The sequence below is a fragment of the Lepidochelys kempii genome, chromosome 6 (genome assembly GCF_965140265.1).
Source record: "Lepidochelys kempii isolate rLepKem1 chromosome 6, rLepKem1.hap2, whole genome shotgun sequence".
In the NCBI taxonomy this organism is placed as follows: Eukaryota; Metazoa; Chordata; order Testudines; family Cheloniidae; genus Lepidochelys; species Lepidochelys kempii.
The window spans coordinates 60,438,685-60,465,613 of record NC_133261.1 but is presented as its reverse complement, the minus strand read 5'-3'; the positions used below and the strand labels follow the sequence as shown (position 1 = coordinate 60,465,613).

At 48.9% G+C, this 26,929-nt stretch overlaps 1 protein-coding gene across 2 annotated transcripts in view; it reads right to left on the bottom strand.

Moving 5' to 3' along the window:
• Positions 1 to 4,545: 4,545 nt before the first annotated feature.
• Positions 4,546 to 26,929, bottom strand: part of CREB3L1 (cAMP responsive element binding protein 3 like 1) — a 67,605-nt gene continuing 45,221 nt past the window's right edge. Inside the window, exons 3-13 of one of the 2 annotated variants that reach the window (XR_012159411.1) lie at positions 26,575 to 26,735; positions 24,624 to 24,702; positions 21,375 to 21,532; positions 19,806 to 19,955; positions 19,009 to 19,067; positions 15,394 to 15,462; positions 12,227 to 12,326; positions 8,143 to 8,263; positions 7,396 to 7,660; positions 6,318 to 6,583; positions 4,546 to 5,118 (exon numbers count right to left, since the gene is read on the bottom strand). Coding sequence is in view for 1 of the 2 variants with exons in the window: in XM_073348193.1 (XP_073204294.1) it covers positions 6,547 to 6,583; positions 7,396 to 7,660; positions 8,143 to 8,263; positions 12,227 to 12,326; positions 15,394 to 15,462; positions 19,009 to 19,067; positions 19,806 to 19,955; positions 21,375 to 21,532; positions 24,624 to 24,702; positions 26,575 to 26,735 (1,199 nt within the window). In the remaining variant the exon portion in view is untranslated. Of the gene's footprint in view, positions 6,584 to 7,395; positions 7,661 to 8,142; positions 8,264 to 12,226; positions 12,327 to 15,393; positions 15,463 to 19,008; positions 19,068 to 19,805; positions 19,956 to 21,374; positions 21,533 to 24,623; positions 24,703 to 26,574; positions 26,736 to 26,929 lie in introns of both variants that reach the window. The other variant, XM_073348193.1, reaches the window with a different exon arrangement.

Here is a 26,929-nt window from a genome sequence, read left to right as displayed (position 1 = left end):
AAGAGGGAATGGGCGGGGACAGCTCATCGTTGCAGTACAGAGCCCATCTGGGCATTTCCTGCCACTTGGCTACGCGTTTGGGACAGAACAGGTTAGCTAAGGGAGCCAAGTCCTTGGGTCTTTGCATTTGGAGTCACTTCCTATTATCACTGAACCCTACGGCGAGACTCAGCCAGACAGCGAAGCAGGGGGATGTCATGCTGAGGGGAGGAACTCCAGCGCTGCTTACCTGCAAACTTTGTCTTGGCCAGTTGGTTGGAAGAATAACATGGGCTTTTAACAGGTGCCTGAAGAGTTAGGCTTGAGATGGGTCTTTGGGGCTCAACTCCAGGGAATGGGGGCCTGCAAGGTGACCTTCACTATTGATTAACACTAAGAAACACAGGAGAGCTTGTATGGGACTTTTAAGAATTGTAAGTGCTATCTGGTTACTGCACTTTTCATGTCTGGAACGTTCCTGGTGGTGGCAGAGTTCCTGGTCAGCTGGAGCTGGTAGGTCTGAGCAATAAAGTGAGACTGGAGGTGGCTTGTAAACAAGGGACTCACTGCGATCCATGAAGGGACTTCGGCATTGCAACGCTGAGCATCACGGGCCATAGGAAATCACAGGAACAACACTGTGATCCACAATGCCTGGGCTAGGCGCCTAGGTTCCCTACGCAAGAACTGGGGAGAGCTGGGTGCCTTGTGATGGGATCCACAAAAGCCAGCATGCTAGGCTGGGAGCCACCTCAGCTAGCCAATGGGAGATGCTGGTTAGAGGGGTATGCCCCTTCCAGAGGTAGGTGCCTGGGGCTGGGCTGCAAGGAGATGCCTATCTTGGTTTAGTGATCCACAAAGGGGAGCCAGCCTACGGCTGAGGCACCTAAGGTGTGTCTGGCAGGAGTGAGTTAGGTGCCTGCCTCACATCCCACAAAACAGCTGGAGGGAGACGTGATGACCGGCTTGTAACCCAGTGCCTACCACCCACACCTGGGATGTAAGAGACCCAGGTTCAGTCCCCCCACTACACCCACACGCACTTCTTGAGTGGGAGAAAGGATGGAGACAGGGGTCTCCCACCTCTCAGGAGAGTGCTCTAACCACTGAGTTCTGGGGTCACCAGACGTGGGGTGAGGGGCCTCCCTCAATCGCTCCTGTTCCACTGTGGCAAAATAATGAAAGAGTGACGGGAGCAGGGGGACTGGCCCCTGGGTCTTTGTGCTCCCAGGTGGGGGCCTTGACCACTGGACTAAGGAGTCATCCTCCCTCTCTGGCCCAGTTACTACTGAAGTATTTGTTTGCAGTGATGCAGGAGCCAGTGTCAGAGATCAGGTGACCACATTTCCCAAAGGGAAAATGCGACACCGAACCGGGCTGGCCCAAGGCCCCCTCACCCCAGGGCTGGCCCCAGCAGCTCATCCAAGGTGCCCCCCCGCCAGGCTGTCACTGATCACTCGAACCCTGCCGATATAGTAGTGGCACAAACTGCAACTTGCACGTTTCCCACCAGTAGCAGTTGCTTCCACGTAAGGATGGGCAGCGCACTGAGCTTACTCAGTCCATGCGAGCATGCTCAGTACAACCTACATAGGAAATTCTGCCAGGGAGCAGTTTGTGCCACTACGCAGCCCCCCACGCACTGGAACCCTTCCTCCTCCCCCCCCCTCCAGCCTAGCCTTCCCAAGGCAAGGGGCTGGCATCTCCACTCCCCCCTAAATGTTCCTTGCACGCACCCACTTTTTTGACAAAAGTGAACATTTGTCCCATTCGCTCTTGCCAACTTGATCAGTTTGACAAGAGCAAACGGGACAAATCCCACTTTTGCCAAAAAAAAAAAAAGTGAGGACAACTGGGACAGGGCTTAAAAAAGGAACTGTCCTGGTCAAAATGAATAGTCTCCCTACTCAGAGAGAGCATGAGAGTGAATCTGCAGTGCAGTCTTAGGGTACCCACCTGGGAGGCAGGAGACACGGGGCCCAGGCCCCCTGCTCTGATAATGCTTTAATTATTTACCATAGAACAGTTTCAACAGAAGAGCCTGAGGAAGCCGCACATCAGACTATTCCATAGCTCAGTGGTTACAACACCGCCCTGTTCAAATCCTTTCTCCCCCTCTGGCAGAGCAGGGAGAATTGAACAGGGGGCTCCCATATCCCAGGTGTGCGCTCCAACCACAGGGCTAAAAGTTACAAGGTGGACAGCAGTGGCTCCACCTCCGCTCAGATTTTGAATTGGACCTGCTCTGGTAGGCAGCCTCTGAGCACACCTACCGGATTGGGCCCCCACAAGGATATATGTTGCCGAACACCTGTCTGTCCCTGGTTCATGGTTCACGCTGGGGCTTAGGCAGGAGTGATGCATCTAAGCGCCTAGAGGGAGGCAGGTGTACGTACATGTCCCAAAACATAGGCACCGAGGGAACTTTGATTCTGAAAACTTACACACTGAGTTTAGGTGCCCAAGTTCCAGCTTTGTAGACCTAGGACCTTCTCCCTGTGCTAACTCTCTTGCTAGTTAATTTTCTTCTTGTTCTGATCCAGTCAGTCATTGCAGTTAAAGTGAGAGCTGTGATTGTCTGGGAGTTATAGCAATGATCAAAGGATCCTAAAATGAATATTTTTCACAGCTCTACAATTTAGCCTGTGGACTTTGATAGCAAGAGTTTCAAGAAGATGAAGGGAAATTGGCTGCTGTCAGCAAGGAGGTCTGGTCTTCTCAGCATACATCAGTTTTAAAGGGCTGGAGCCTTCAGAAGTTCAGAAAGTTTCCTTTTAAGAGCACCATTCTTGAGTCACTTGCCCTGAATGTGTGCCCCATGCTACAGAGGAAGGCGAAAAACCTCCAGGGCCTCTTCCAATCTGCCCTGGAGGAAAATTGCTTCCCGACCCCAAATATGGCGATCAGCTAAACCCTGAGCATATGGGCAAGATTCATCAGCCAGATACTACAGAAAATTCTTTCCTGGGTAACTCAGATCCCACCCCATCTAATATCCCATCACAGGCCATTGGGCCTATTTACCATCAATATTTAATTACCAAAACCATGTTATCCCATCATACCATCTCCTCCATAAACTTATTGAGTTTAATCTTAAAGCCAGATAGATCTTTTGCCCCCACTGTTTCCCTTGGAAGGCTATTCCAAAACTTCATTCCTCTGATAGTTAGAAACCTTCGTCTAATTTCTAGTCTAAATTTCCTGGTGGCCAGTTTATATCCATTTGTTCTTGTGTCCACATTGGTACAGAGCTTAAATAATTCCTCTCCCTCTCCAGTATTTATCCCTCTGATATATTTATAGTGAGCAATCATATCTCCCCTCAACCTTCTTTTAGTTAGGCTAAACGAGCCAAGCTCCTTGAGTCTCCTTTCATAAGACAAGTTTTCCATTCCTCGGATCATCCTTGTAGCCCTTCTCTGTACCTGTTCCAGTTTGAATTCATCCTTCTTAAACATGGGAGACCAGAACTGCACACAGTATTCCAGGTGAGGTCTCACCAGTGCCTTGTATAACGGTACTAAAACCTCCTTATCTCTACTGGAAATACCTCTCCTGATGCATCCCAAGACTGCATTAGCTTTTTTCACGGCCATATTACATTGGCAACTCATAGTCATCCTATGATCAACCAATACTTCAAGGTCCTTTTCCTCCTCCACTACTTCTAATTGATGCGTCCCCAGCTTATAACTAAAATTCTTGTTATTATTCCCTAAATGCATGACCTTACACTTCTCACTATTAAATTTCATCCTATTACTATTACTCCAGTTTACAAGGTCATCCAGATCCTCCTGTAGGATATCCCTGTCCTTCTCTAAATTGGCAATACCTCCCAGCTTTGTATCATCTGCAAACTTTATTAGCACACTCCCACTTTTTGTGCTGAGGTCAGGAATAAAAAGATTAAACAAGATTGGTCCCAAAACCGATCCTTGAGGAACTCCACTGGTAACCTCCTTCCAGCCTGACAGTTCACCTGTCAGTAGGACCTGTTGTAGTCTCCCCTTTAACCAATTCCTTATTCACCTTTCAATTTTCCTATTGATCCCCATCTTATCCAATTTAACTAATAATTCCCCATGTGGCACAGTATCAAACGCCTTACTAAAATCTAGGTAAGTTAGATCCACTGCGTTTCCTTTGTCTAAAAAATCTGTTACTTTCTCAAAGAAGGAGATCAGGTTGGTTTGGCACGATCTACCTTTTGTAAAACCATGTTGTATTTTGTCCCATTTACCATTGACTTCAATGTCCTTAACTACCTTCTCCTTCAAAATTTTTTCCAGGACCTTGCATACTACAGATGTCAAACTAACAGGCCTATAATTACCCGGATCACTTTTTTCCCCTTTCTTAAAAATAGGAACTATGTTAGCAATTCTCCAATCATATGGTACAACCCCTGAGTTCACGCTCAGATGCCACCTCTGATGGCTGGGTCCCACTGCTTAGGGAATTCAGTGCATGTAGGGCGAGTGGGAGCACTAGACGTTAGGGACAATGCTGCATGTACAAGTTAGCAAGATAACAACTGAAAAAAAGGCCCAAACAAAGTGCTGATGCTGCATCTTTTTTTTAATTTTGCTTCTCTAAAGCGAAAGCAGAGCAAGTGACAGGAGGAAAAAAGTGATTTTAAAAAAACAAAACAAAGGAAAAGGCAGCTGCTGGGCTATATGGGGAAAAAAAAGAGTCCCCACAAGGGAGGAAATTCATAGAGGCCAAGCCCGCACTAACTCTTAATAAAATACAATACTGAAAATAAGATCAGAGTGTCTCCAAAATACAATATCTTAAGGGATCGGCAATAATACAAAATAAGGTTCATTATGTACAAACAATTTCTGCTCTTGGTCTCTGTACAACGGTGTGAATGGGAGGCCCGTGTGGGCGGTGCATAGTGGAATTGTTGGGTAAGGAGATGTGGGGGAAGAGGGTATACTCAGACCTGACAGTGGTTCTGTACTTTGGAGTGGGGCACAAGGAAGGGAGGTATGGTGGTATCTGGTGAGTGGGTCCTGGGTGGACCTTGACTGGAGCAGAGTTGTTCTGAAGGATCTTCCTCTTCCCATGCCCATGGCAGAGTGCACGTGGAATCATGGCTGGGGTTTGCTGTGTCCTGGTCTGTCCCAACTGGCTCCAAGAGACAAACAAAACAAAACGGAGAAGAGAGGGAAGTGAGGGTAGCCCTCTTGCGCCACCCTGCTCCTTGCCTTGAAGCGCACAAGTCAGTGAGAGCCTTCCCATCCCTCCTCCTCTGGGAGTCACCTCCTATTTGCAGTCTCAGGGCGGGGGAAGAGAGAAGGGCAGCAGCAAGGTGTTGAGAGGGGACTTCTTTTTATTATTATTATTTTGGGGGAGGTTGAGAAAAATGAGCCAAAGAAGTGTCTGGAGGAGAGTGAGAACTGGCATGGACATGGTAACTCCGATTTACAAAAGTAGGGCAACCCAGACCAGGTCTGGTCTCAGGGACAGCTCCAGGCACTGGGCCTGGAACAATTATTTTAACAAGGGGTAGCTGGGGGAAGAGGAGCAAGGAAAGATGCAACTCTTCCAGCAGGGCTTTTATGGGTAGGGAGAAGGGACCAAAACTAGCATCTGAGAGCTACAGGGAGATTTTTCTGGGGGGGAACCTCGCTGGGTTTGAATGAGGCCTCTGACACAGAGCTAGAGATGAGACAGTTTCAACATCAGATTCAGCAAGTCTGGAGTTAAAGGGGTGAAGAGCTTGGTAACTTTGGTGCCAGCATCTAGAGAGCAGAGACCCACAGCTCTCTTTGGTGACCCTCATTTATTCCATTTATTGTGGATATTGGGACCCACTATCACACAACAGAGAACTTCATTCCATAAGAAAGGGTCTGTGGGGAGTGGGCAGGGAGGACTGCACTCTGTCTTAGGGAGCTCTGGTTTCCCAGGAGCTGCGGACTGAATTTTAAGTCTATTTATCAGAGTCTTCCCCATGAAATCGGTGCGCCAATCTCTGCAGATGATCAGAACGGAAGTTACGTGGGCAATCCATCAAGAGACAACTAGATCAAGGTAGGTCTTCTCTCAGCTGAGGCAGAAGCATATTAACCATGGAGTGAGGGGAGGAAATTATCTCACTCCCAAATTCTCTAGGAGACTAACCCCAAAGTTACCATGCCCATAGCCTTTCAGATAGGCAATAAACTCAGTTCTCTTTCCTTCAGGTGCATCTGACATGAGCAAGGGGTACAGAATTGGGCACTGCCCCCTGAATCTGGAGGCTTTGGGGAATGAGTCGGATACCTCTGGGGTCAAATACAGATCTCCTCCTCCAACCCAGCAACAGGGTGAACAATGCTCACACGGGGAGGAGAGAAGGGCTTGGCCAGACACAATCCCTGGTTCTGGCAGTCACTGTGAATCCCATCCAGCGATCAGCACTAACATGGGCTGTGCGGAAGTGACAGGCTGAACTCAAGACCAGCATGGGAGTGTCTGAATGCAGTGTCCTCTCCCACCAAGTCCCCTCAATCACTCAGCGGGGAGGGGAGTCTGCATCCAGAGGGACGAGGCCTTGAGGTCTGGCAACTGCTACAAAGATTCAGCTGCGTCACTGGAGCGTGCCTCCCTGCGGGAAAGAAAAGACAGCAATCAGATTTGCTGCGTTTACCAACTAGTCCCAGCCATGGGCACTGTTCCAACCCTAACCAAAGGAGGGCAGCCTTTTCTTTCCCACCCACTGGTCCCACTTCTTTCCACAATCCCAGGAGAGTTAATTTCAGTTTTGGGAGCAGAGAACTCCTCTGGGATCCCTTTTATCCTCTCCCTTTATTCCCCACCCACTCACTGATCTGCATCTAGCTGATCCACCCTTCTGCCCAGCAGGGTGAGGAGTGAGAGGAAACTTCAGTCCCATCTCTGTGCCCCCTTCTGTGATGGCCTCACTGCTCAGACTGTCTACAATGGGAACAGAGGGCCAAATAGGAGGGGGAGTCTTTTGCTGTGGGTACTGGTTTGTACTGATCAGGATGGAGTCTCCCAGCCCATTGCTCCTTGGCACTGACCATCCTGCAAATGTTGGAACCCTTTAGCCATCCAGCCCGCTTATGTCTACTGGTTACTATGCCAGAGCAACTCCACATTCTAGACCCACTTGTGGTCCCCACTCTTCTGATCCATGGAGCCTCGCATGGTTCTGTGCTCCCTGCAGGGAGCAGCCCCCTGCAGCCACAGTGCCTGGATTAGTGCACTCCCAGGAGACAGAAACAGGAAAGGAGCTCGTCTATCCTGCCAGCTCCGAGCCTTGTGTCAAACAGCTCCCCTACTGGGAAGACAGGGCTACTCTGATGCTCTCCCTCTCTCAGACTCTGCTGTTTTGGAGTTTGGAGACAAAGTCCCTGGAGTAGGTGGGGCAGGGAGAGGAGTTTCCAGCCTGCTTACCTCTTCTGGAACTGGTCTTTGAGGTGGGTCAGAGTTGGGTCAGTTTGGTTCTGGTCCGGGCCCCGCAGCTGGGATTTGCTCAGGTACTTGGCTGTCTCATGGGCCCTGGCCAGGTGGCCCTGTATGTGCTCCTGAGGTCTCCTCTCCTCAGACTGCCCTTTGTTAGTCTCCTGGCCCACAGGATGCTCCACAGGGAGGAAGGAGCTGTAGCCCTCCTCTAAGGAGCCAGCGCCCTCGTCATAGAACAGGAGGCTCCGGGACTGAACTGTAAATGGAGAGAGCACCATTAAATGCTGAGAACAGGAGCAGAACCCAGGGGCACAAGCCGTCCAACACACAGTCACCCCAGCACATTGCAAGCCACACACGCCAACACAGCCTGTCCCACCTCAGCTGCCTGAGCCCAACACCTACGTACATACACAGCATCCCTGGAGTACATTCAGCCCTCTCTGTGGGGAATGGAGACGAGTCCATGATTTTCTTCTCCCATCCTGTCTTTTAGCATCTGTCATGTTTTGGTACAATGGCAAATGGAGAAGGGCACTGCTGTGAGACAACTCTCCCTGGCAAGGCCCAGGCAGGCACAGACAGGGTGTTGCGTTGAGACAGCTCTCCCTAGCAAGGCCGAGGCAGGCATAGACAGGGCACTGCTTTGAGACAGCTCTCCCTGCCTTATATCTATCAAGAAGAGAGGGTTTGGGAGCACTTCCAGGGGATTAGAGGAATGTATCATGTTGGACTCACTCTTACTGGTTGTATAAATGTCTGGTGCCGGAACTGCTTTCACTGTCTGTGATGTGGAGGAGAATTCTGGGAGACATGGCATCATGGATCCCAGGACCAGAACAAAGCACAGCACCAGTACCTGGGGGTGAGACATTAAAAAACCCATCAGCGTTGCCAGCCACAAGACAATGCTGTGATCCCAGCACACAAACCCCCAGCAGTGGGAGATCATGTGGTCAGATTGACAGTTGGGTCACTCACTTTGCTCATCTTAGATTATCAGGAGAAAGGATTAAGTCTGCTGTCCTCTACTGTCACTTTCTCTGAAATACTGCCAGCTCCATGTGCAGGGCCAGCTATAGAGACAACTTCAGAGTCTCATTGCATGAGTGGGAGATGGTATAAAGAGAAGGAGGTTAGATTCACTGGGCAACAGTTTGGGAAAGAGGAGCCTACACTTAAGAGGGGAGCCAGACTATTGGCACAGACAATGAATACAGTTTGGGGGCATTGTTTAAAGCAGGAGCTAGGGGAAAGCCAACAGGTGCTCAGGAACACTCAGGTCAAATACATTTCCTAGGGATGGCAGTTAAATAAAGATGTCTCTGTATCCAGTAAAGGATAGGACCGAAATGATTGATGAACTGGACCAGTGACAGCCTGAGAGCAGACATCCTGTGGATTTATCAGAATTCAGATTAAGGAGTTACATAAAAACAGGCAAATGGTCAAAAATAAAAACTATTGGTGTTTACACAAAATGTGAGAAGATGAAAAGCACAAACAGGTGAATGAGCATGCCTGGCAGTGGAAGAAGATCTTGATGTAACTAGAATTATTGAAACATAGTAGAATGATGAAAATCAATAGGCTATTGTAATACTGATCTATTACTATACAGGGAGGACAGGTTAGCTCACAAGAGGTGGGTGGGTGGGGGGAACAGTGTACTTGAGGTTCTATAGAATCGAGGGTGATAACAATTCAGAGTGAGAATCCGTATGGATACAAATCCCATGTGACGAGAATACAAATGGACTAGTAGTGTTATACTACCAGGCTCCAGCTCAGGCCAAAGATATTGATTGCACAGTGCTGGAAAGATCAAGGAGGTAACATGATCTAGTAAAAAACAATAATAATGAGTGATTGCTACTACCCAGGTATAAATTGGTCAAGTGTCACATCAGGACAAAGGCTAGAGAAGCAATTTCTTGACACCTTAAGAGAGTGCTTTTTGGAACAGCTAGTTCTAGAGCACAAAGGAGGAGAGATTTTTAATTCACTCCTAAGTAACACACAGAAGTTGGTTCATCAAGAAACAATAGCTGAGTGACTAAGCAATCCCAGTATTATGAAGGGTACGAAATTCTAGCACGGTGACACTATACTTTAGAAAGGGGGATTTCAAAAAAAGGAGACGCTGGTCCAACAAAAGCTCCTATAGTCAAAAGTGAGGAAATGAGATTAGTTAAACTCAACATGAAGGCTACTCATGAAGTGAGCTGTAGCTCACGAAAGCTTATGCTCAAATAAATTGGTTAGTCTCTAAGGTGCCACAAGTCCTCCTTTTCAAGGATACAGACTAACACAGCTGCTACTCTGAAATCTCTCTGAATGGAGGCTGCTTATGCACAAAACGGCACTCAGGCCCCTCACCAACTCAGGAAAATGAGGGAGGGGGGGAAAAACAACCCAGAATGGGTAAATCCAAAGGTTTAAGAGATTATTTGCGCCAAAAAAGATATCCTTCAGAAAATGGAAATTCAACCCTAATGAAGCCAGCAGAGAGGAGCATAAACGAGGGGAGGCGAAATGGAAGATGGAAATTGGGAGGGCTAAGAGGGAATACAAGAGCAAATAGCCAAAGATAGAAAAACAAATAATAAGTTCTTGACATATACCAGAAGCCTGTGAGAGAACTAGCACATCTGCTGGACTGCCATGGAGTGAAGGCAGCAATTAAGGAAAATCAGACATTGCTGAGAAGCTAATATATTTCTTTGTATTAGTCTTTAGCACAGCTGGGAGATACAGGTCCCAGACCTACCCTTTCCAGGCAATAAAGATGAAGAGTTGTCAGAGATTGAGGAGGTCTAGGAAGAAACAGATACATGAAGGAGCAATGAGGTACTAGGACCAGATACATAGTTTACATCCAACGGTTCTGAAGGAATTTTAAAATGAAGTGACTGAGCTGCTAACAAAAGTATGCAATCTCTCATTCAAATCTTCTCCTACATGGGAGCCCTGGCGAGTAGCAAATGTTTTATCTAACTGTAAAAAGGGGAGATGCTAGGAATTACAGGCTCACTTCACTTTCAAGCGTCCTGAATCAGGATTAAAAGTAAATTTGGAAACACCTGATGTACTAGGAAGAAATCAGCACAACTTCTGTAAGAAAAATGTAGCCTCCCAATTGACTAGAATCTGATGGCCCTGTCAGCAAAGGGGTGGATAAAGGAGAACCGATTTCATTGATTTGGATTTTCAGAAGAACTTTTGACAAAGTCCTGCGCAAGAAGCTATTAAGGAAACGACTCTAGATGTTGCAAGATGAGAGGTAAAGATCTGTCATGGACCAGGAACTAGCCAAGAGGCAAAAAACCAGAAAGTACAGATAAGTCAATTTTCCCCATGGCCAAAGGTTAATAGTGAGGTGGCCTTTGTGACCATTCTAGGACTCGTGGTGTTGAATGGATCTACCAACTACTTGTGAAAAGACCAGACAGGGAGGTAGCACAAAATGATGTAGTTAGTCCAGGCTAGAGCAGACTTTGAGGTATTTCAGAGGGATTAACGAAGTTAAATGAATAGGCAGCACAATACTGGATCAAATTCACTGTTGAGAAATACAAGATAATGCACATTGGAAGGAATAATTTGAACTATTCATACATCTTGCTGCATTAAGCATTAACTAGAACCATACAGGAGAAAAGATCTGGGCACCATTGTCAGAGCTCAATTACAGCTTTTGCTTGATGTGCCGTGGTTGACAAAAAGCAAAGAAAAGGCTGTTTGTATGACGAATGAGATAGAAAATATTAGAATGCTATTATAATGAGATACTCTCACCAGGGACACTATGCTCAGTTCTGGTCACCCACTCTCAAAAACTGAAATTGCAGCTGTAGGGGGGTTCAGAGATGGGCAATGAGAATGAGTGAAGGCATGGAGAGATTGAAAAGAATGGGATTGCTTAGTTTAGAGAGGATACAAATAAGGGGCAAAAGAGAGTTAAATAATGAATGGTGCAGAGAAGGTAGATCAGACACTTCTGTTTATCCTTTCTCATAATAAAAGAACTAGGGTGAATTCAATGAAACTGAAAGGCAACAGAGTTAGAACAGGGAAAAAGGAATGCTTTTTAAACAGTGCAGAATTAACTTGTGGGACTCCTGCCAGAAGCTATCCGAGGCTAAGAGCTTAGTAGGATTCTTAAAAAGGATCAGGCATTTATGGTTCATGAGAATATCCACACTGACATTACAGGGGATACAAAAAATACAGTACAGGTATAAACCCTCCTGCTTCAGTGCATAAACTTCCCCGAGGACAGGTTATTTCATCAGAACTGCCTACAGCATGGTTTCTTATACCTTCTTCTGAAACATCTAGCACTGGCCACTGTCAGAAGTGGGATAGTGGACTAGACCCAGGTCTAATCCAGTCTGGCAATTCCTATATTTGGCCTCAAAGCTTGGGACTGTAAAGCAGTGAAACAGGGAAGAGGCTCTTCCAGGCTCTGAGGAAATAATTTGTCTAAATAAATCCACTCTTTTTGCTGGACACTGGCATGGTATCCACTAAAAGAAAAGGAGTACTAGTGGCACCTTAGAGATGCATCCGATGAAGTGAGCTGTAGCTCACGAAAGCTTATGCTCAAATAAATTTGTTAGTCTCTAAGGTGCCTCAAGTACTCCTTTTCTTTTTGCGAATACAGACTAACATGGCTGCTACTCTGAATAGTATCCACTAGTTATTCAAGGCAGGAAGCATGCTACGGGGAACAATCCCTGGCTTGTCTGGGAATGGGGTGATGGATAAAGGTGCAAAAGGAATCACGGCAAATAAAGAATGGAGGGCCTGAGGCACATACCATTAGGCAGGTTCCAGTCTGTGTGGAAGCCATTTTATATGGTCTGGAGACCTTCCCAGCCACTAGGGCCTGGAGCTTCTGTAATTGCTGGAGCAGAGTCCTAGGAGAGAACACAACCACAAGACAGTGCAATGAAGAGGGAAAGATCACGGAGGGATATGAGCCTGAAGCTGGACTCTCCAATGTCCACCCCAGCTTTCCTCTGAATGAGGAGAGCTCCCTCACTTGTCCATGTCCTCCCACTAGATAGGCCTGTGAAGCCGAGAAATGAAGGGGATAGTGATGGAGGCAATGGAACTGAAAGGAGTTGGGCGAAGGACACCTCTTCTCCTGGTGCCAAATAAACCCCCTCTGCCCTGATCTCCCATAATCAGATTTAGTCAGACCTGGACTCCAGCTCAGGCTGCCCAGATACATCCAATACCCGGGGTGGGGTGCATAGTATGGCCACTGCCACAACCCCACAATACAGGAGATTCCAGTACTTCTGGGAATGGCATGACCCCACCCCGGTGGTGTGACCTCACAGACACAGAGTGGGTGAGCTCACGCTGGCAGGGGCAGGGCAGCACACTGTTCAAAATGGCGTCCCTCATCTGTGATGCCAGACAAACTCACATCTGGTTTTGTCTCAGTACCGGACAGGGGACAAACCCTAGAAAATGAGGGCTGTCTGGCCCAAACTGGATTAACGGCCTGCCTAGGGGGGCACATCCCATAGCACTAACCACACCCCCTGGAGCATAAGGCTGAGAGGGAAGCAAAAATAAAATGTGATCTGTTTCAACTTCATCTCTCTTGGCAGACGCTGCAGGGGGTTGTGGGCAAAGCCAAATATAGAGCTGAGTGAATAATTCCTCCTCTGGTTGCCCTGGCTGACACATAACAGGCTCACTGTCTTGTTTAAATTACCTCACATGTAACGGCCCTCCAGTTATGGACACATTACGTACTGCCCACTAAAGGGCACGACTGGTTAGCTGACACGGCAAAGGAATTTGCCCCGGGGTGGGGGTGGAGGCAGGCCTGCAAGGAGCATTAGTGAGCCTTGGGCTTTGTAGCCAGGGGGCCCAGATTTCCTTGTTACAAATTGCCTAGTAATTTCTCCTCTGCAGCATTGCCAACTCTTGCAATCTTATTGCAAGTCTTGTGTTAGTTGGTGTTTTTCTTAAAGCCCCAGCTCCTGGAGTCAGGTGATTCCAGGAGAAGCTTAGATTTTGTATGTTTTAAAAGTTAGTTTCCAGCCCGCATGGCCATGGAGGAAAGTGGAAAACGTGCCTCTGCAGGCTCCCAAGGCCAATAAAATGAACTCAGTGTTTCTTATTTTGTAATAACTCGTGATTTTTAAGCCAATCACATGAATATGGGATACTGACTCATGACTTTTGAATGCTTGGGATTGACAATACTGCTTCTGCTCCTGGCTGCTTCTCAAAAGCACAGATGGAGGAAATTCAGGGGTTGTGCTGGGAAGGGAGAGATGGGCTGCAGTTCACAATCTTTCCAGCAGGTGGAAGGCCCCAACCATCTATGAGGTTACAAAAGTTAACCAAAAAGAAAAGGAGTACTTGTGGCACCTTAGAGACTAACCAATTTATTTGAGCATAAGCTTTCGTGAGCTACTGCTCACTTCATTGGAGCTGTAGCTCATGAAAGCTCATGCTCAAATAAATTGGTTAGTCTCTAAGGTGCCACAAGTACTCCTTTTCTTTTTGCGAATACAGACTAACACGGCTGTTACTCTGAAAAAAGTTAACCACTGATTGCTGGGAAGGCATTTGCCTGACATCTCCGGGGTCTCTAAAGAGCATTGTCTTACCTGGAAGCTGGGAACAGAGCCTCAGCGTCAGGGGATCAGAGAAAAAGAGTCTGACAAAGAGCCTCAGAGCAAGGTCAGGGAAGACAATAGCCCCTGGCGAGCTCCAGTCATGGTGGTGGGGTCAAGAGGGAAGATGGGTTTGGTTAATAGGGTCACCAGCCAGTTCCTGTCCCGTGGACCGAAGGCTCATGGATGAAAGGAATCCCCATGTGCAGCTGCCAGAGCCTGTGTGGCTGTGAGGAGTGCATCTAAGTGCATGTCTAGGAGGTTGTGAAATCAGAACAAAGGGAACATGTGCATAGGAATACGTTAAGGAGAGCCTCCCTCCTCACCCCAAACTTCTGGCAGTCCCTTCCTGCTGACTCTGCTCTTGCTCTGCCACACATGCACAGTGAAAGGAGGCAGAGCTAACTCCAATTCCAAGTGCTGCTTCCTATTTCTAGGGCATGTGTATGTGCCTTCCATGTTATAGATTCAAAGGAAACAAATTCCTGGGATGGAGAGGCTGCCAGCTCTGAGCACCGAGACCCCATGCACTCTCCAGATTTTCAGCCCAGGAAGCCAAGGGCCTGCTTTAGGGCTGAGAGGAGAGACTTACTCCCTTGGGCAAGCAGTTGTGTCAGTGTCAGACAAGGAGGAAGCTCCCACAGGCTTTGCTGGGGGGAGGTGGGGCATATAATGGGATCTGCATGGGTGCCAGACACCAAGAGGGCTCCCTCAGGCTGCAGGGGATAACAGGGTCTGCACTGGTGTCAGGTTTGGAGAGAGCTGCTTTGGGTTAGATGGGACCTATGCCCATGTCAGATGAGGAGAAAGTTCCTAGAGTCTGTCCAGTCACCTTGTAAACATAGCTCTTTCTAGGGAAATCCCAAACTGGTATCTTATGCCCGTGTCTTCTCCCAGGCCTTGATACTTAATAGCCCTCTGTGCTTCAGAGAGCAGAGCAAGGGGGTTGAGAGATGGGTGTCATACCTTCGGAGGCCTCCTGCATGGGAGCTTCCATTGAGACAAGGAGAAGAGTGGAGGGGTTTGAGTGACAGTCAGAATCCGGAGAAGGATTCTGGGCTGTGGGGAGAGGAGAGGAAGGAAGGGATGGCAGAAAGCTCCCTTGCTTCTTCCCTTTCTCTGCTGACAGCCCCTGCCTGGCTGACCCAACGCAAACATTCCACACTCACTAACCAAACCCAGCTGAATTGCTGCTGCCATTGGAGGGGAACCAGGCCCTGCTGAGCAGCCCAGATTCTGCCAGGAATTGGGGGAGGGTTGCCTTTCCTTTCCTTCCAAGCACTCCGCTGGCCTCCCTTCTTGGCAGCCCACCCCAGAAGAGATCGGGGTTGGCTTCTCTCACCTGTTAGCATTTTCTAAGGTCTCCACTTTTTTCCACAGTTCATTGTTTTCAGATGTGAAAGTCTCAACTCTGCAGGAATAAAACCCAAATCCCGTTAGTTACAAACGCTGCAAAAAAGAGACAAACACTGGACCCCATCCTCTGTCAGAGTCCAGCCCTTGAACAGCCCTGTGCCTTCAGCCTCTGGCAGATGTACTCCCAACTCCCGGAGTCAAATGATCATGTGCTGTCTAGCTACATGTTCTCAGCTGATGCTAAAAATCAAGGGATCAGAGCAAAGACTGAATCCCTTCAATGCACATTAATTCCTTTGCAGTGTTTCACTCGCATGGTGCCAAGTGGCTACAAGACTCACACCTAGGAAGAGACTGTCTCTGGGTCTGGGAGAGTCACTAGAGCAGGGGCAGACAAACTTTTTGGCCTGAGGGCCACACTGGGTTTCCAAAATTGTATGGAGGGCCGGTTAGGGGACGCTGTGTCTCCCCAAACAGCCAAGGGTAGCCTGGCCCCCGCCTCCTATTTGATCCCCCCTGCTTCTCGCCCCTTGACCGCTCCCCTGGGACTCCTGCCCCATCCACCACCCCCTGATCCCTGTCCCCGGACTGCCCCCTGCCATCCCATTCAACCCCCCCCCCCCATTCCTGACTGCATCCCTGGGACCCCTGCCCGATCCAATCCCCCTGTTCCCTGCCCTCTGACTGCCCTGACCCCTATCCACACCCTGACCCCTGACCATAGCCCCCAAACTCCCCTGCCCTGTATTCAACCCCCCTGCCCCCTTACCGTGCTGCCTGGAGCACCGGGTCAGGCCGCAGCTCTGCAACTGCGCTGCCTGGCCGCCCAAAGTGTTGCGCCGGCAGTGCGCTAAGGCTGCGGGGGAGGGGGAACTGCGGGGGAGGGGCCGGGGATGACCCTCCCAGGCCAGGAGCTCAGGGGCCGGGCAGGAGGGTCCTGCAGGCCGGATGTGGCCCGTGGGCCGTAGTTTGCCCACCTCTGCACTAGAGCCACGTTACATGTCGGAAAATTTGTAACAAATGCAAGGCCACATATCTGTCTCCATCATCAGCAAATTACATCCATGGGCCACGGAAAACATGAACAGAAGACCTTCCACTAGAACAATTCTGGCCTCTCTTCCCCCTGAACTAAAAGGAGAATTTGCATTAGCTGCACCCTATTAGGGAAAGACAATCCCCGGCTCAAACACATGACCAGCTCTAGCCATTGGAGGGCAGTGGAGAACCTACACACTCTCTCTTTTCTCCAAGTTCTTCTCTGTAACTACTATGGTGAAAGCATCCAGCAAAGTACAGGGAACAGCTGAAGGGAAATTTCTGCAGGGCTGGGGGAAGAATAGTGGCCATGGAAGTGACAATAATAAAACAGAAGACTTTCCAATACATACAACCATGTGAAATGACCGTGTACAGCTTCTGAACTACCCATTCAATATTAAAGTTGTGCTTAAAGGGACACTGCCAGGTTGAACCTTTTAGGCCCAAAATGTAGGTTTTGCGCTAACTAAGGTCAATAAAAATGTTTTGGTTACTCTTGAAATTCCAATTAACATTTTTTTCTTAAAAATGTAAACCTACACTGTAGCCCAAATATGGCAGCACAGCGCTAGAGTCATAAACAGCCATGTACAGACACTATGGCCAGGAGTGGGGAATGAACCTAGGACCTTCAGGACTGAAAGTGCACAACCCTGCCACTCAAACTAGAGGAGCAATCCCATCAGCTGTAAGAGGTAGACTTTTATCCTTAATATGGGCTAACCACCAGAGGGAGACACACTCACACACAGCTAATGTATTACATAAGGGCATAAGAGCCAGAAGTTGAAACTGACTCATCTGTTTTCACTGTGCAGTTCTCTCCACTTAGAGAGGAAAGTGAAAAGTTAATTAGGCCTTTTAAAGAATCTGTCCATGGTAATGATCTCAGGTGTTATTAATGACACAGGACACTATTTTAAAATACTGGTCATGAAATTGGATCCTTGCAGACTGGCTTCTGTGTCTGAGAGGCCCATTTGGGGCTCCACACAAGTGCGGGGAGCCTCTTGCATGGATCTGATTGCAGGGCCATGGCATAGATTATTTCTAACCTGATAGCGTCCCATTACATTAAATTTGTAACCGCAACTCAGACAGAAAAACTGGGAACTATGAACGGAAGTAGATCCTGTTGCCCTAGCTCACATCATAAGGAGAAAACCAAAGTTCAAGCAGGGGACTTTGGGGAACAAACTTGGCCTTAGCATCTTCCTGGCTATCAGCCACTTGAGTCATCATCTTAACATATAGGGATGAGGGAATTGTATTTAATGTTCCAAAATCTCCATGCTCCCATGGCATCCACCATATGCAAAGTAGATAACAGTGTATGCAAAAAGCAGTGAGATATACAATTACTCCATATATTCATGCAAATGTGGGATTTCTGATCCGAGCAGATGCACATGTAATATAGTGGTAGTCACACTACCACTACCAAAATTTGAATATAGGATGTCAGAAGAATCTGTATTTGGGTATGTACTTGACAAGTCATTTACTTGGTTTGATCCACATTGTAGTTAGCATAGGCTGCAAATCCAGAGGGGGGCCTGAGCCATGGCCTGACCACTTTTTGCCTGGGCCAAACCTCAGTGGCACTGTGACCATTGACTCAGATTTTGAGGTGGTGGGCATAGGAGCTCATCGACTAGGGCTGTCAGGTGCTGGTGGGGGTTGCACCTCAGAGGAAAAGAAGAGGGCCATTTGGTGGTGGGGAAAATCTGTGCCTCCCCCCACCATTTTAAAGGGCACCCCAAAGCCCCGATTAGTGATCAGACAGACCAGAGCAGCTTCTACGATGGAAACATTAATCTCACCAAACACGCTACCCAAACAACGGGTCATAAAGCCTGGAATATTGGGGGCAAACAGAATAAGGCAAGCAGAAAGAGTGGGCTTTTTAAGGAATAATCTAGTGCTGTGAGGGTCTGATAGGCTGTCTGGGGGCAGGCGGAGGAGAGGTGGGGGGGGGGGGGGCTGTGCACAAACCAAATCTGTGTGTCAAGAACCCCAGACAAATTTCATGAAATAACCTGACACCTGTACAGAGAATCACATTTAGAACTAAAACGCCAAAGGCCTGCATGCTGAGGACTCACCGCTGACAAACAGCTTGTCACCACTACTGTGCTGTCCCAAAGGGCTTACTGGCTGTGCTCTGAGCCACAGAAATTAATTAAAGGAGCCAGCTGAAATCTCAGATCCTTTAAGAATATTTTTTAACTTAACAGCCCTGGGAACAAGATACTATCAAGGGCAGCCAGCCCAAGCATTGCAGTGCCATTGCTTTTGCTAGCAGTAGTGTTTTGGACCATCCCTCTATAGTACTGGGATTGGGAGGAGAGCTTTGGGGCTGATGCAGCTATTTCTGTGGAGGAAATGCTTAAGCTGAATTCCAGCCCCCAGAAGTGGCATGTGGAGTGGACAGCCAGATGGGCTTTAGAGCCCCAAGCACTGCACAAACAAGATGAGTAGTGACAGCGTGCAGGCCAGTGGCCCTCATCTCCAGTAATACCCTTGTTTGGATGCTTAGAAGGGAGGAGAAGACACTTACTTTTTCTCTAGACACTCCACATATTCCTTCTTCTTCCTGCGACTCTCCTGAGCAGAGATCTGGGAGGTGAGGAAGTACCAAACATGAGTCAGCACTATAAGCCTCAAGGCACTTCTCTGCCCTCCCCCCAGATTCGTTACATGCCTGCTTCCTTTGCACACGCTTTCTTCTGTCCAAAGGCAGAATGGGCTATCACACTTGCCTTTCACATCTGGCCACAAAACACTTAGGAAGCCAAGAATGGGACATTTAGAATTGCCCAATGTGAAGGTTACAAAGCTCTTTTGCAATGTGCCTGAACCCCATCTCCCCTGCAGGCATCTCTGGGGTCACTCGGAAACCTACTGACTCATGTGGCTACGTGATGGGGTTGGCTGGAAAGAATCTTGCCCTCAACCATCTTTGAATCACCAATGGTGACTAATACATGCTGCAGGATCTCTCCAGCTCTCCCATGGGCTCCTGCTAATCTGAGTGGCTCAGGGAATCTCACAGCCTGTACCCAACTATATGATTGAATATATATGTTATGGTAGTGCCCAGTGGCTTCATTCAGGATTTGGACTCCTTAGTGCTGGGTGCTGAACAGACAATAGAGGAGAACATGGTCCCTGTCCCAAAGGGCTTACAATATACTTTGGACAAGCTGCAATAGGTGATTGTAGGAAGGACAGGGAGAGGCGAGGTAACAATAGCAATAGGATGGTGTGGTTACACTGGCTGGCTATGACATCTGCGCAACTTGATGTTTCTGAATCATTTAAACTATTTGCTTAAGATGTAATGAAATGAGAGACCTTATTCTTGATTTTCCTCCTGACCCTCTTCAGTGCTTTCTCCTCTGCTTTGGTGAGGGGCAGCTTGGTAGGGATGGGGTAGCCCTCTGCAATCAGGGTGCGTTTCTCCTCCTCGGTCAAGAGCAGGGGGCCTGATGTCCCTTGTAATTTCTGAAATACACAAGCCTATCAGTGGCAGACAGAGCATCAGCAACAAATCCCACCCCACGGGTCCTCACCGCAGCCACCACAACAGGGGACCCTCATTGTAAATAAACCCATGGCAATGGCCTTCACTGCAGCCACGAGAACCTGTCCCCAGTGACACAGCCAGCCAGCTGCTTCACACTCTTCTCACTAATACATCTGCTCCCCAAGCTGTTGTTGGCTATGGGCATTTGTTGTAGAGCTCATGAAAAGCAGTTACCACATGTCCCTTCTACGTGACTTCTCAGTTATTCCTGTGCCAGGAACTCCCTTAAGTGTTCTTTAGTGAATCTGGTGGTCCTGAAAGTGAAGGGCTAACCGAATACTGGCTGGAGCACAGCAGTCACAGGCTGGTGCTATGCACGCCTCTTTTCATCACTCTCTCTCTGATATATCTCTCAATCCTGACCTGCAACCAGGAGTGAAAGGGAGCCGGTACAGGCCAGTACGGTGTACCGCTAAGAACCGCACCGGCCCATACCCAGCCCACATTAAAATGCTGCCCCTTTTGCCTCCCCTGTAGGCAACCCTGCTGGTAGGGTCCTATGGCAGGGCCGCCGACTGGGGGGGGGGGGGAGGGAGAAGGTGGGGGGAGGGAAGGGGCAGCAACGTTAAAGCGCTGCCGCATTTAAGGATGGTCCTTTGCTGCGGCAGGGCTTTAAAGATCCTCAAACCGCTGCCATGGCAAAGGACCATCCTTTAACACTGTTGCCCCTTCCCCCCGTCGGCGGCCCTGCTGGTAGGGTCTGTATTGGCAGGGCCGCCTACAGGGGAGGCAAAAGGGGCAGGGACATTAAAGTGCTGCCACAGCAAAGGACCCTGCAGTGCTTTAACGTCCCTGCCTCTTTTGCCTGCCCCACAACCGCCAACGGGGTGGGGAGGGCAAAGGGAGCAGCTGCCCCGGGGCCAGTGATTTAAAAGGGCCAGGGGCTCCGGACTTCGCTGCTGCAGCAGCAGCGTCCGGAGCCCCAGGCCCTTTAAATCCACACAGGAGCACCGGGTGGTGAGAGCCAGGCAGCCTGGAAGGGCTGGCTGGGGGATGCTGACCCCCCAGCCCCACCCCTTCTGCCCGAGGCCCCTCCCTGGCCCTGGACTTGTAAGTGTCCCAACTTATTTTCACCCCTGCCTGCAACACTCCCCCTCCACACCACCACTTCAGGACTGGGGTCCCATCCAGCTCTGCCAATCGACCTCACTCCTGATTTGCAGTGCCCCTCTGGCTATCCAGTCCTGGGCCTGAGCAGAAATTACCAACAGTGAGACTAACAACTAACAGCCAAGTAAAGTCTCCCAGCTCCTGTGAGCACAAAGAACCCTGCACTCTAGGCTGTGGCGGAGCTTGTATCCTGCTGGCATTCTGATGTCTCCTTTCTAGTTCCTTACATGCGGTGCTGTGAGGAGAGGCGAGGTGGAGATTGCACTGGAAGAGCGAGCAGCTGGCCGGGCTGGGCTGGAGGGAGGCAGGGACCGTGGACTCTGGGATCCATCACTGTCACTGCCATGGCTGCTGGGGGGCGTTGGAGGCATCTGCACCAGGTCATCTAATGGGAAGTAAGGAGAGCACGTTTATCACTACATCATCAACCTACTGGGATAGGTGCGGGGCAATGGACAGCACCAGGGCAAAGTGCTTCCATGAGATTGGGGTGGAAGGAGAAAGCACTGCCCATAGCACGCTGGGGGCTGGAGGAGGGCAAGTTAGCTGAGGCTCAACCCAGGAAAGACACAGACAATGCTGGAATAAATGGAAGAACCATCCAAGATTGTGCCATGACCCACACACAGAGAGCAAATTCTCCATCTTTGCCTTTGAGGCGTTCATTGGAGCCAGGGCTGTGTTTGGTGCCCAGGTACTGCCCGTGGCCAAATCACTTTCTTTGAACTATGCTCAAGAAGAAGGATGCAAGCTAGCCATCCTTATCCAGGCCTTTGTCGCCTCGAGATTCCATTGCTATGATGTGCTCTGTGAGGGGCCTGAGAGCACTCAGGAGCTCTGATTTTGGGTGCTTCAATTTTTGTGTCTAGTTTGAGACATTCAGAATCATGGACACTTGAAAATTCAGCCCCGGAAAGTTTGGAAGTTGGACACTTCAGCAGTGCCTTTCACCCCATGTGATACAGCTGCAGCTACAGTCAGTGGTGCCAATTAGGAGGAGTTGGGGGTGAACGCTTCCCGCTTTTGCACTTGCTCAGAGTTCCATAGGCTGCAAAACTGAGGGGATGGGGCAGGCGTGGCCTGACCATTTTTCAGCAGTGGTCCCATACTAAATCAGTACTGTTGCAACGCCACTGAAATTTGACCCCGTCGCCCCTCTGTACAGCTGGAGGGACAGCCAGGCCAAATAGCATTCCAACCTGGGGCACAGGGAGTCTGTTCCGATACAACAGAGTGCAAGGGAGTCCCCCGAGAACTTGACTCCCAGTAGCACTGGCTCACGTACTGTGTGGGTGAGAGAGAAGGGAAATCCCTGGGCTGAGGAAGAGCTGGGTCCCCAGTGGAGGGGGTATAAATGGGGACTGGAACGAGGTCCCTGCCGGGGGAGATGGGACCAGAACTTGCTTTCCAAAGAGATACTTGAATTGGAACTACCTACTATAGTCAGCAGAGGTGCTTATGCTGCCATGCGCTTGGCTTAAAGGAGAGGGAATTGTTGGCTGTGGTACCCTGCACAGGGTTCTAGTCCTTGGATAAGCTCCCTGTTCCGTCTGCCTCAGCCTATGTTTGATAACCTGGCCATGCTACAAGGCCCACCATTCTTCACAGACGTTTGGGGATGAGGCAGGCCGAGGAGATGGGATATGACGAGGGTCATTGTTAGCAAGGAGGCCAGTTTTACTGATATTCATAAAAGCAACCCGTTGGATGTGCTATAGGGGTGTGATATTTGTAAGCAGCATTGTTAGTTTTAATTAGTGTGAAGCAGACCGCCCAACAGGCCTGGATTTCACATGGCCATCCAATTTGATCCTCAAAACCCCTGTCTTGGTTGAAACAGAACATTTCCCACGTTCGGTGGCACCCACCCACCCGCAGCTTGTTATACACGGTGCATACCATTGGCAGGGGGTTGGGAAGAGGCAGAGAGGCAGCTGCTTCTGGGCATGATCAGCCCCCCACGCAGGCATGTTCAGTGGCTGCGGGGTTGCTCAAAGACAGGAGTGATACTGCACCGGGTTGTGGCGCAGGCTGGAAGGTGGAGGGTGAGCGTAGCATGGACTCAGCACCTGCAGCGGAGATGGCTCCACAAGGATTGGTGGTGACCAGCTGTGTCCCGCTTTAGCCACTTGAAATGTTGGGAAGTATGGTGAAGTGCCCAGGGCCTAGGATGAGTGCTAGAATTGCTAAATACACACAAATACACACATTCCTGCCCCAACAATGCTGTGCTGTGGCTGCCAGGCTCTCTTCCTGATGTCACTGCTCTCCGACAGCCAAGGGACAATGTTTTTACTAGATCTGAGTCAGGTATTTCAGGCAGATGTAGGACATAAATAGGTGACATCATAATTTAAAATCCTTCTAACGTATCCCTACAATCTAGGTTACAAAATGAGTTCTCTAATGGACCTTGGTGAGGTCTAGTGCCCAGGACAAAATCAGAGATGCTAGAAAGCATGTCTCAAAAGGCACGCAGTGCCAAATTAGCAATGCCTGAATTGAGCCAGCTTCCAGAGAACTGGCTCTGCCATCTTTGGAGTTTGCCAAAATGCTGAGGATCTTTACAGTGTATCCAGATACCCCCATGATGGGCTGGTATAAGAACCAAAATAGCATGCAAAGTCTGTTGTGCCCTGGCTCAGCTATACTGCTCCAAACCACCTCCCAGCACACACTCTCAAACACAATAAGGTCTCCAGGGGAAGAGCACCACTCTGTGCCTCAGTTTCCTCATCTGTAAAATGGGAATAAAGATATTGACCTCCTTTGTAGTGCACTTTGATGAAAAGTGCTATTTGGGAGTTAGGCATTATTATTATTAAAGCATTTCAGGGGCTCACACACTTGCCACGGTACTTAATGCACCCAAGTGGCTCTGGTTGCTCGGTATCACAACAGGTCACCAGGTGCTTGAGAAGTGCCTCAGCTGTGGGTTAGAGGGCTGACCCCACTCCTGTGGGCCCTATTGTATGTGGGAGCATGATTAGGCTGGGTGTCTCTGGGGCAGTCAGAGTTCTTAATGGAGCCTTAATCGTGCATTTTCGGACTTCAGATGTTTGGGTTCCTTTCGCATTAAACTGAATTTCGAATTTCCTGGCTTTTGAATGGTTGTTTTTGGATAGCTCCAAGGTCCCTGTGAGGCTTTCAATGCTCAGGTCTCTCATATATATTTTCAGCTGTAAGGTAGTTTCTTGTGCATAGGAGTTACAAACAAATCTGTATGTGGCCATTCGTACATGCTGTAATTCCATTTGTATCTGAACACGGGTAATTCAGCCTGAAGATAGGGGATCCATGGTAACCCATCTCAGCCTGCCCTGTTGTTATTCTATGTGTAAGACTTGGTGTATGAGAGTTGTTTTGTGTGTCTATATGCATGGCTTGGAGTGACGAGGCTTTGCAGCCAGATCTGTGTAATATTGAGGGGATGCACGACTGGGCTAAGTACCAGCCAGCTGATTCTATTTTCTTACCTGCTGGTACATTTAGAAACTGGTTCACTTCTTTGGGCTCAGCTTTGATCACAGGTGCTGGAGTCATTTCTACAGGAGTCTGTGAAAGAGCAAGAGTACACAGCTGTCTCTGAGTGTCTTTTTCACTTCCCTCCCCACCTTTCACAAACAGCCCTCGCAGAGTGTGTTGATTGCAGCTACTGCTTCACCAACTCTCTACTTTGCCACATTCCACGCAGTGCCCTGAAGCCCGCCCTGCTAGCCTGCTCGCTGCACTAGCAGCAGGTACACTGACAACCCACAGCACACAATCACGTCAAAAATCTCTATCGTTGCCTGAAACACCAAATACAAACAAGTGAATTTGCTTAGGGAGGGGAAGCCACACACAGCCATGCTGCCACTGCAGATGCTAAGGCAACATCTCTGAATGAAGACTACTACCTCCTTGGCCATTAGCCCAGCTCAAGGCCCAGAAAGCACTCTTTAAACTGACCTCCCAATTCAAGAGGGATGCCTCTCTTAGATCTGCCTTAATCAGAGCTGAGAGAATTTATACAGGCTTTGAGAAATGGAGTAAAACCCCTCTAGTGCTCTTAGGACTTTCACCAGGGCCACTGAACAGCTGTTTCTGATCAAATAGATTAAGAGTTAACATGAACAGCACGTTGTTCCCAGCTGGACTGAACTGCCCCCCTGCTCCCAGCCTCCCTTCCCCCATTCCACCACAGGCAAGAGAGATTTTTACACTAAACAGATACATTGCAAACTCCCCCAGACGGTAAACACAGCTGAGTGTGGACCTTGCTACAACTGCCAGGCACACAAAACAGATCTGCATTCGAGGGCACGGCAAGTTCAAGCTGCGTAAATAATGGAGGAAGTCTATGTGCATTTTTAGCTTGAATAGTTGATTTGTTTACTAGAATTGTCTGAAAGGGAAGATGCCCAACATGAGTGAAAAAAGGAAGAGAACCCAGGAAAGGATCTACTGTATCTGATGGGCCACAAGATACAAGACAGTTCAGCACCATGCAAGATTGGACAAACCTCCCCTCTCAGAAGAGCCCCCACTGGAACCAGGGCCAAACGGAGCCCTCAGTCACCCCCATGTCACCAAAGGCAGCAAGTATCCAAGGGTGTTCTTCAGAGAAACAGACATCTTAAGGACTTGGGAGTGGGCAAGAGCTTTGGTCCCTCAGTTCTTGGAAATATTCATAACAATTGTGAACACTTAGTGTGTGGCATCCACCTGTCCTCACAAACAACAACTGGAACCTCAGAGAAGGGTTGTTATCCCTGTTGTTCAGCTTGGGAAAGTGAGAGGTTTTATGATGTGCCCAAGGCCACATGACAAGTCAGTGGCAGGACTGGGAGAGGGACTCAGGAGTATGAGGCTCATATTCAGCCCATTAGTTAATTCTGCCTTCCCTAAAATTATCTCATTGGGGAAGTGCTTTTGAACACTCACCAGCAAAATGGGCTCCCCAAGGGCTAAAGAAATATCAGCAGACTGGAAGGAAAGGGCCTTCCATCAAGTTGAAATGCTAGTGAGCAACTAGATGGCTCTGGAGTTGGTAAATTGCACACCAAGTGCCTCAAGGACATTGTTTTGAATCTAACCCACACTGTTAATAATTTCAAGTCTCCTGTGTTATAGAGGGGTAAATCTTTCAGTGTCTACACAGGAGGAATAAGTTCCCCTGGGTCCTTTTGCTCTTTTAATTAAAACGGGGAGTGAGTTTAACACTGAGCCTAAAACCGTTCTAATTGTCATTTCAAGTGAGAAATTACTAGCAATAAGGAAATGGTTGGGCATCAGCTTTGTTTCACCTTCAGCCTTCTGTCCAGGAGGACCCTATAACTGCAGGCAAGGGGCCTGCAGAGCCAAGACAGTGTCAGAGTTTGTTGTTGGGAAGTGCCAATTACCAGATACATAGTCAGGCACATATTCTGGGTAAAACGGGCTCACCTCTTCAGGTGCCGGCAGTCTCTGCAGTGGGTTGAGGTTCAGCGCTGGCACTAAACTGGCTGCAAGCTGGGATTCAGGAAGTTCTGGAGCCAGGTTCTGTTCCTGCTTCACCATAATGGAGCACAGCTTGTGCCCAAGGGACCACACTCCGCTCTCCAGGTCTGAAACAAGCACAGCATGAGAATCAAACTCCACCAAGCTTCTTTGGGACACCAGCAGTAACAGGACAAGGCAAGAGACATCAGAAGCTTTTATCGGCAAAGGGTCCCTTTCCAATGTGTGTGGGGGATATAGGTGTCTCTCTTCTGCATTAAGATCTGTGATAGGCACTGCTGCTGCACAAGTATGTGTATAC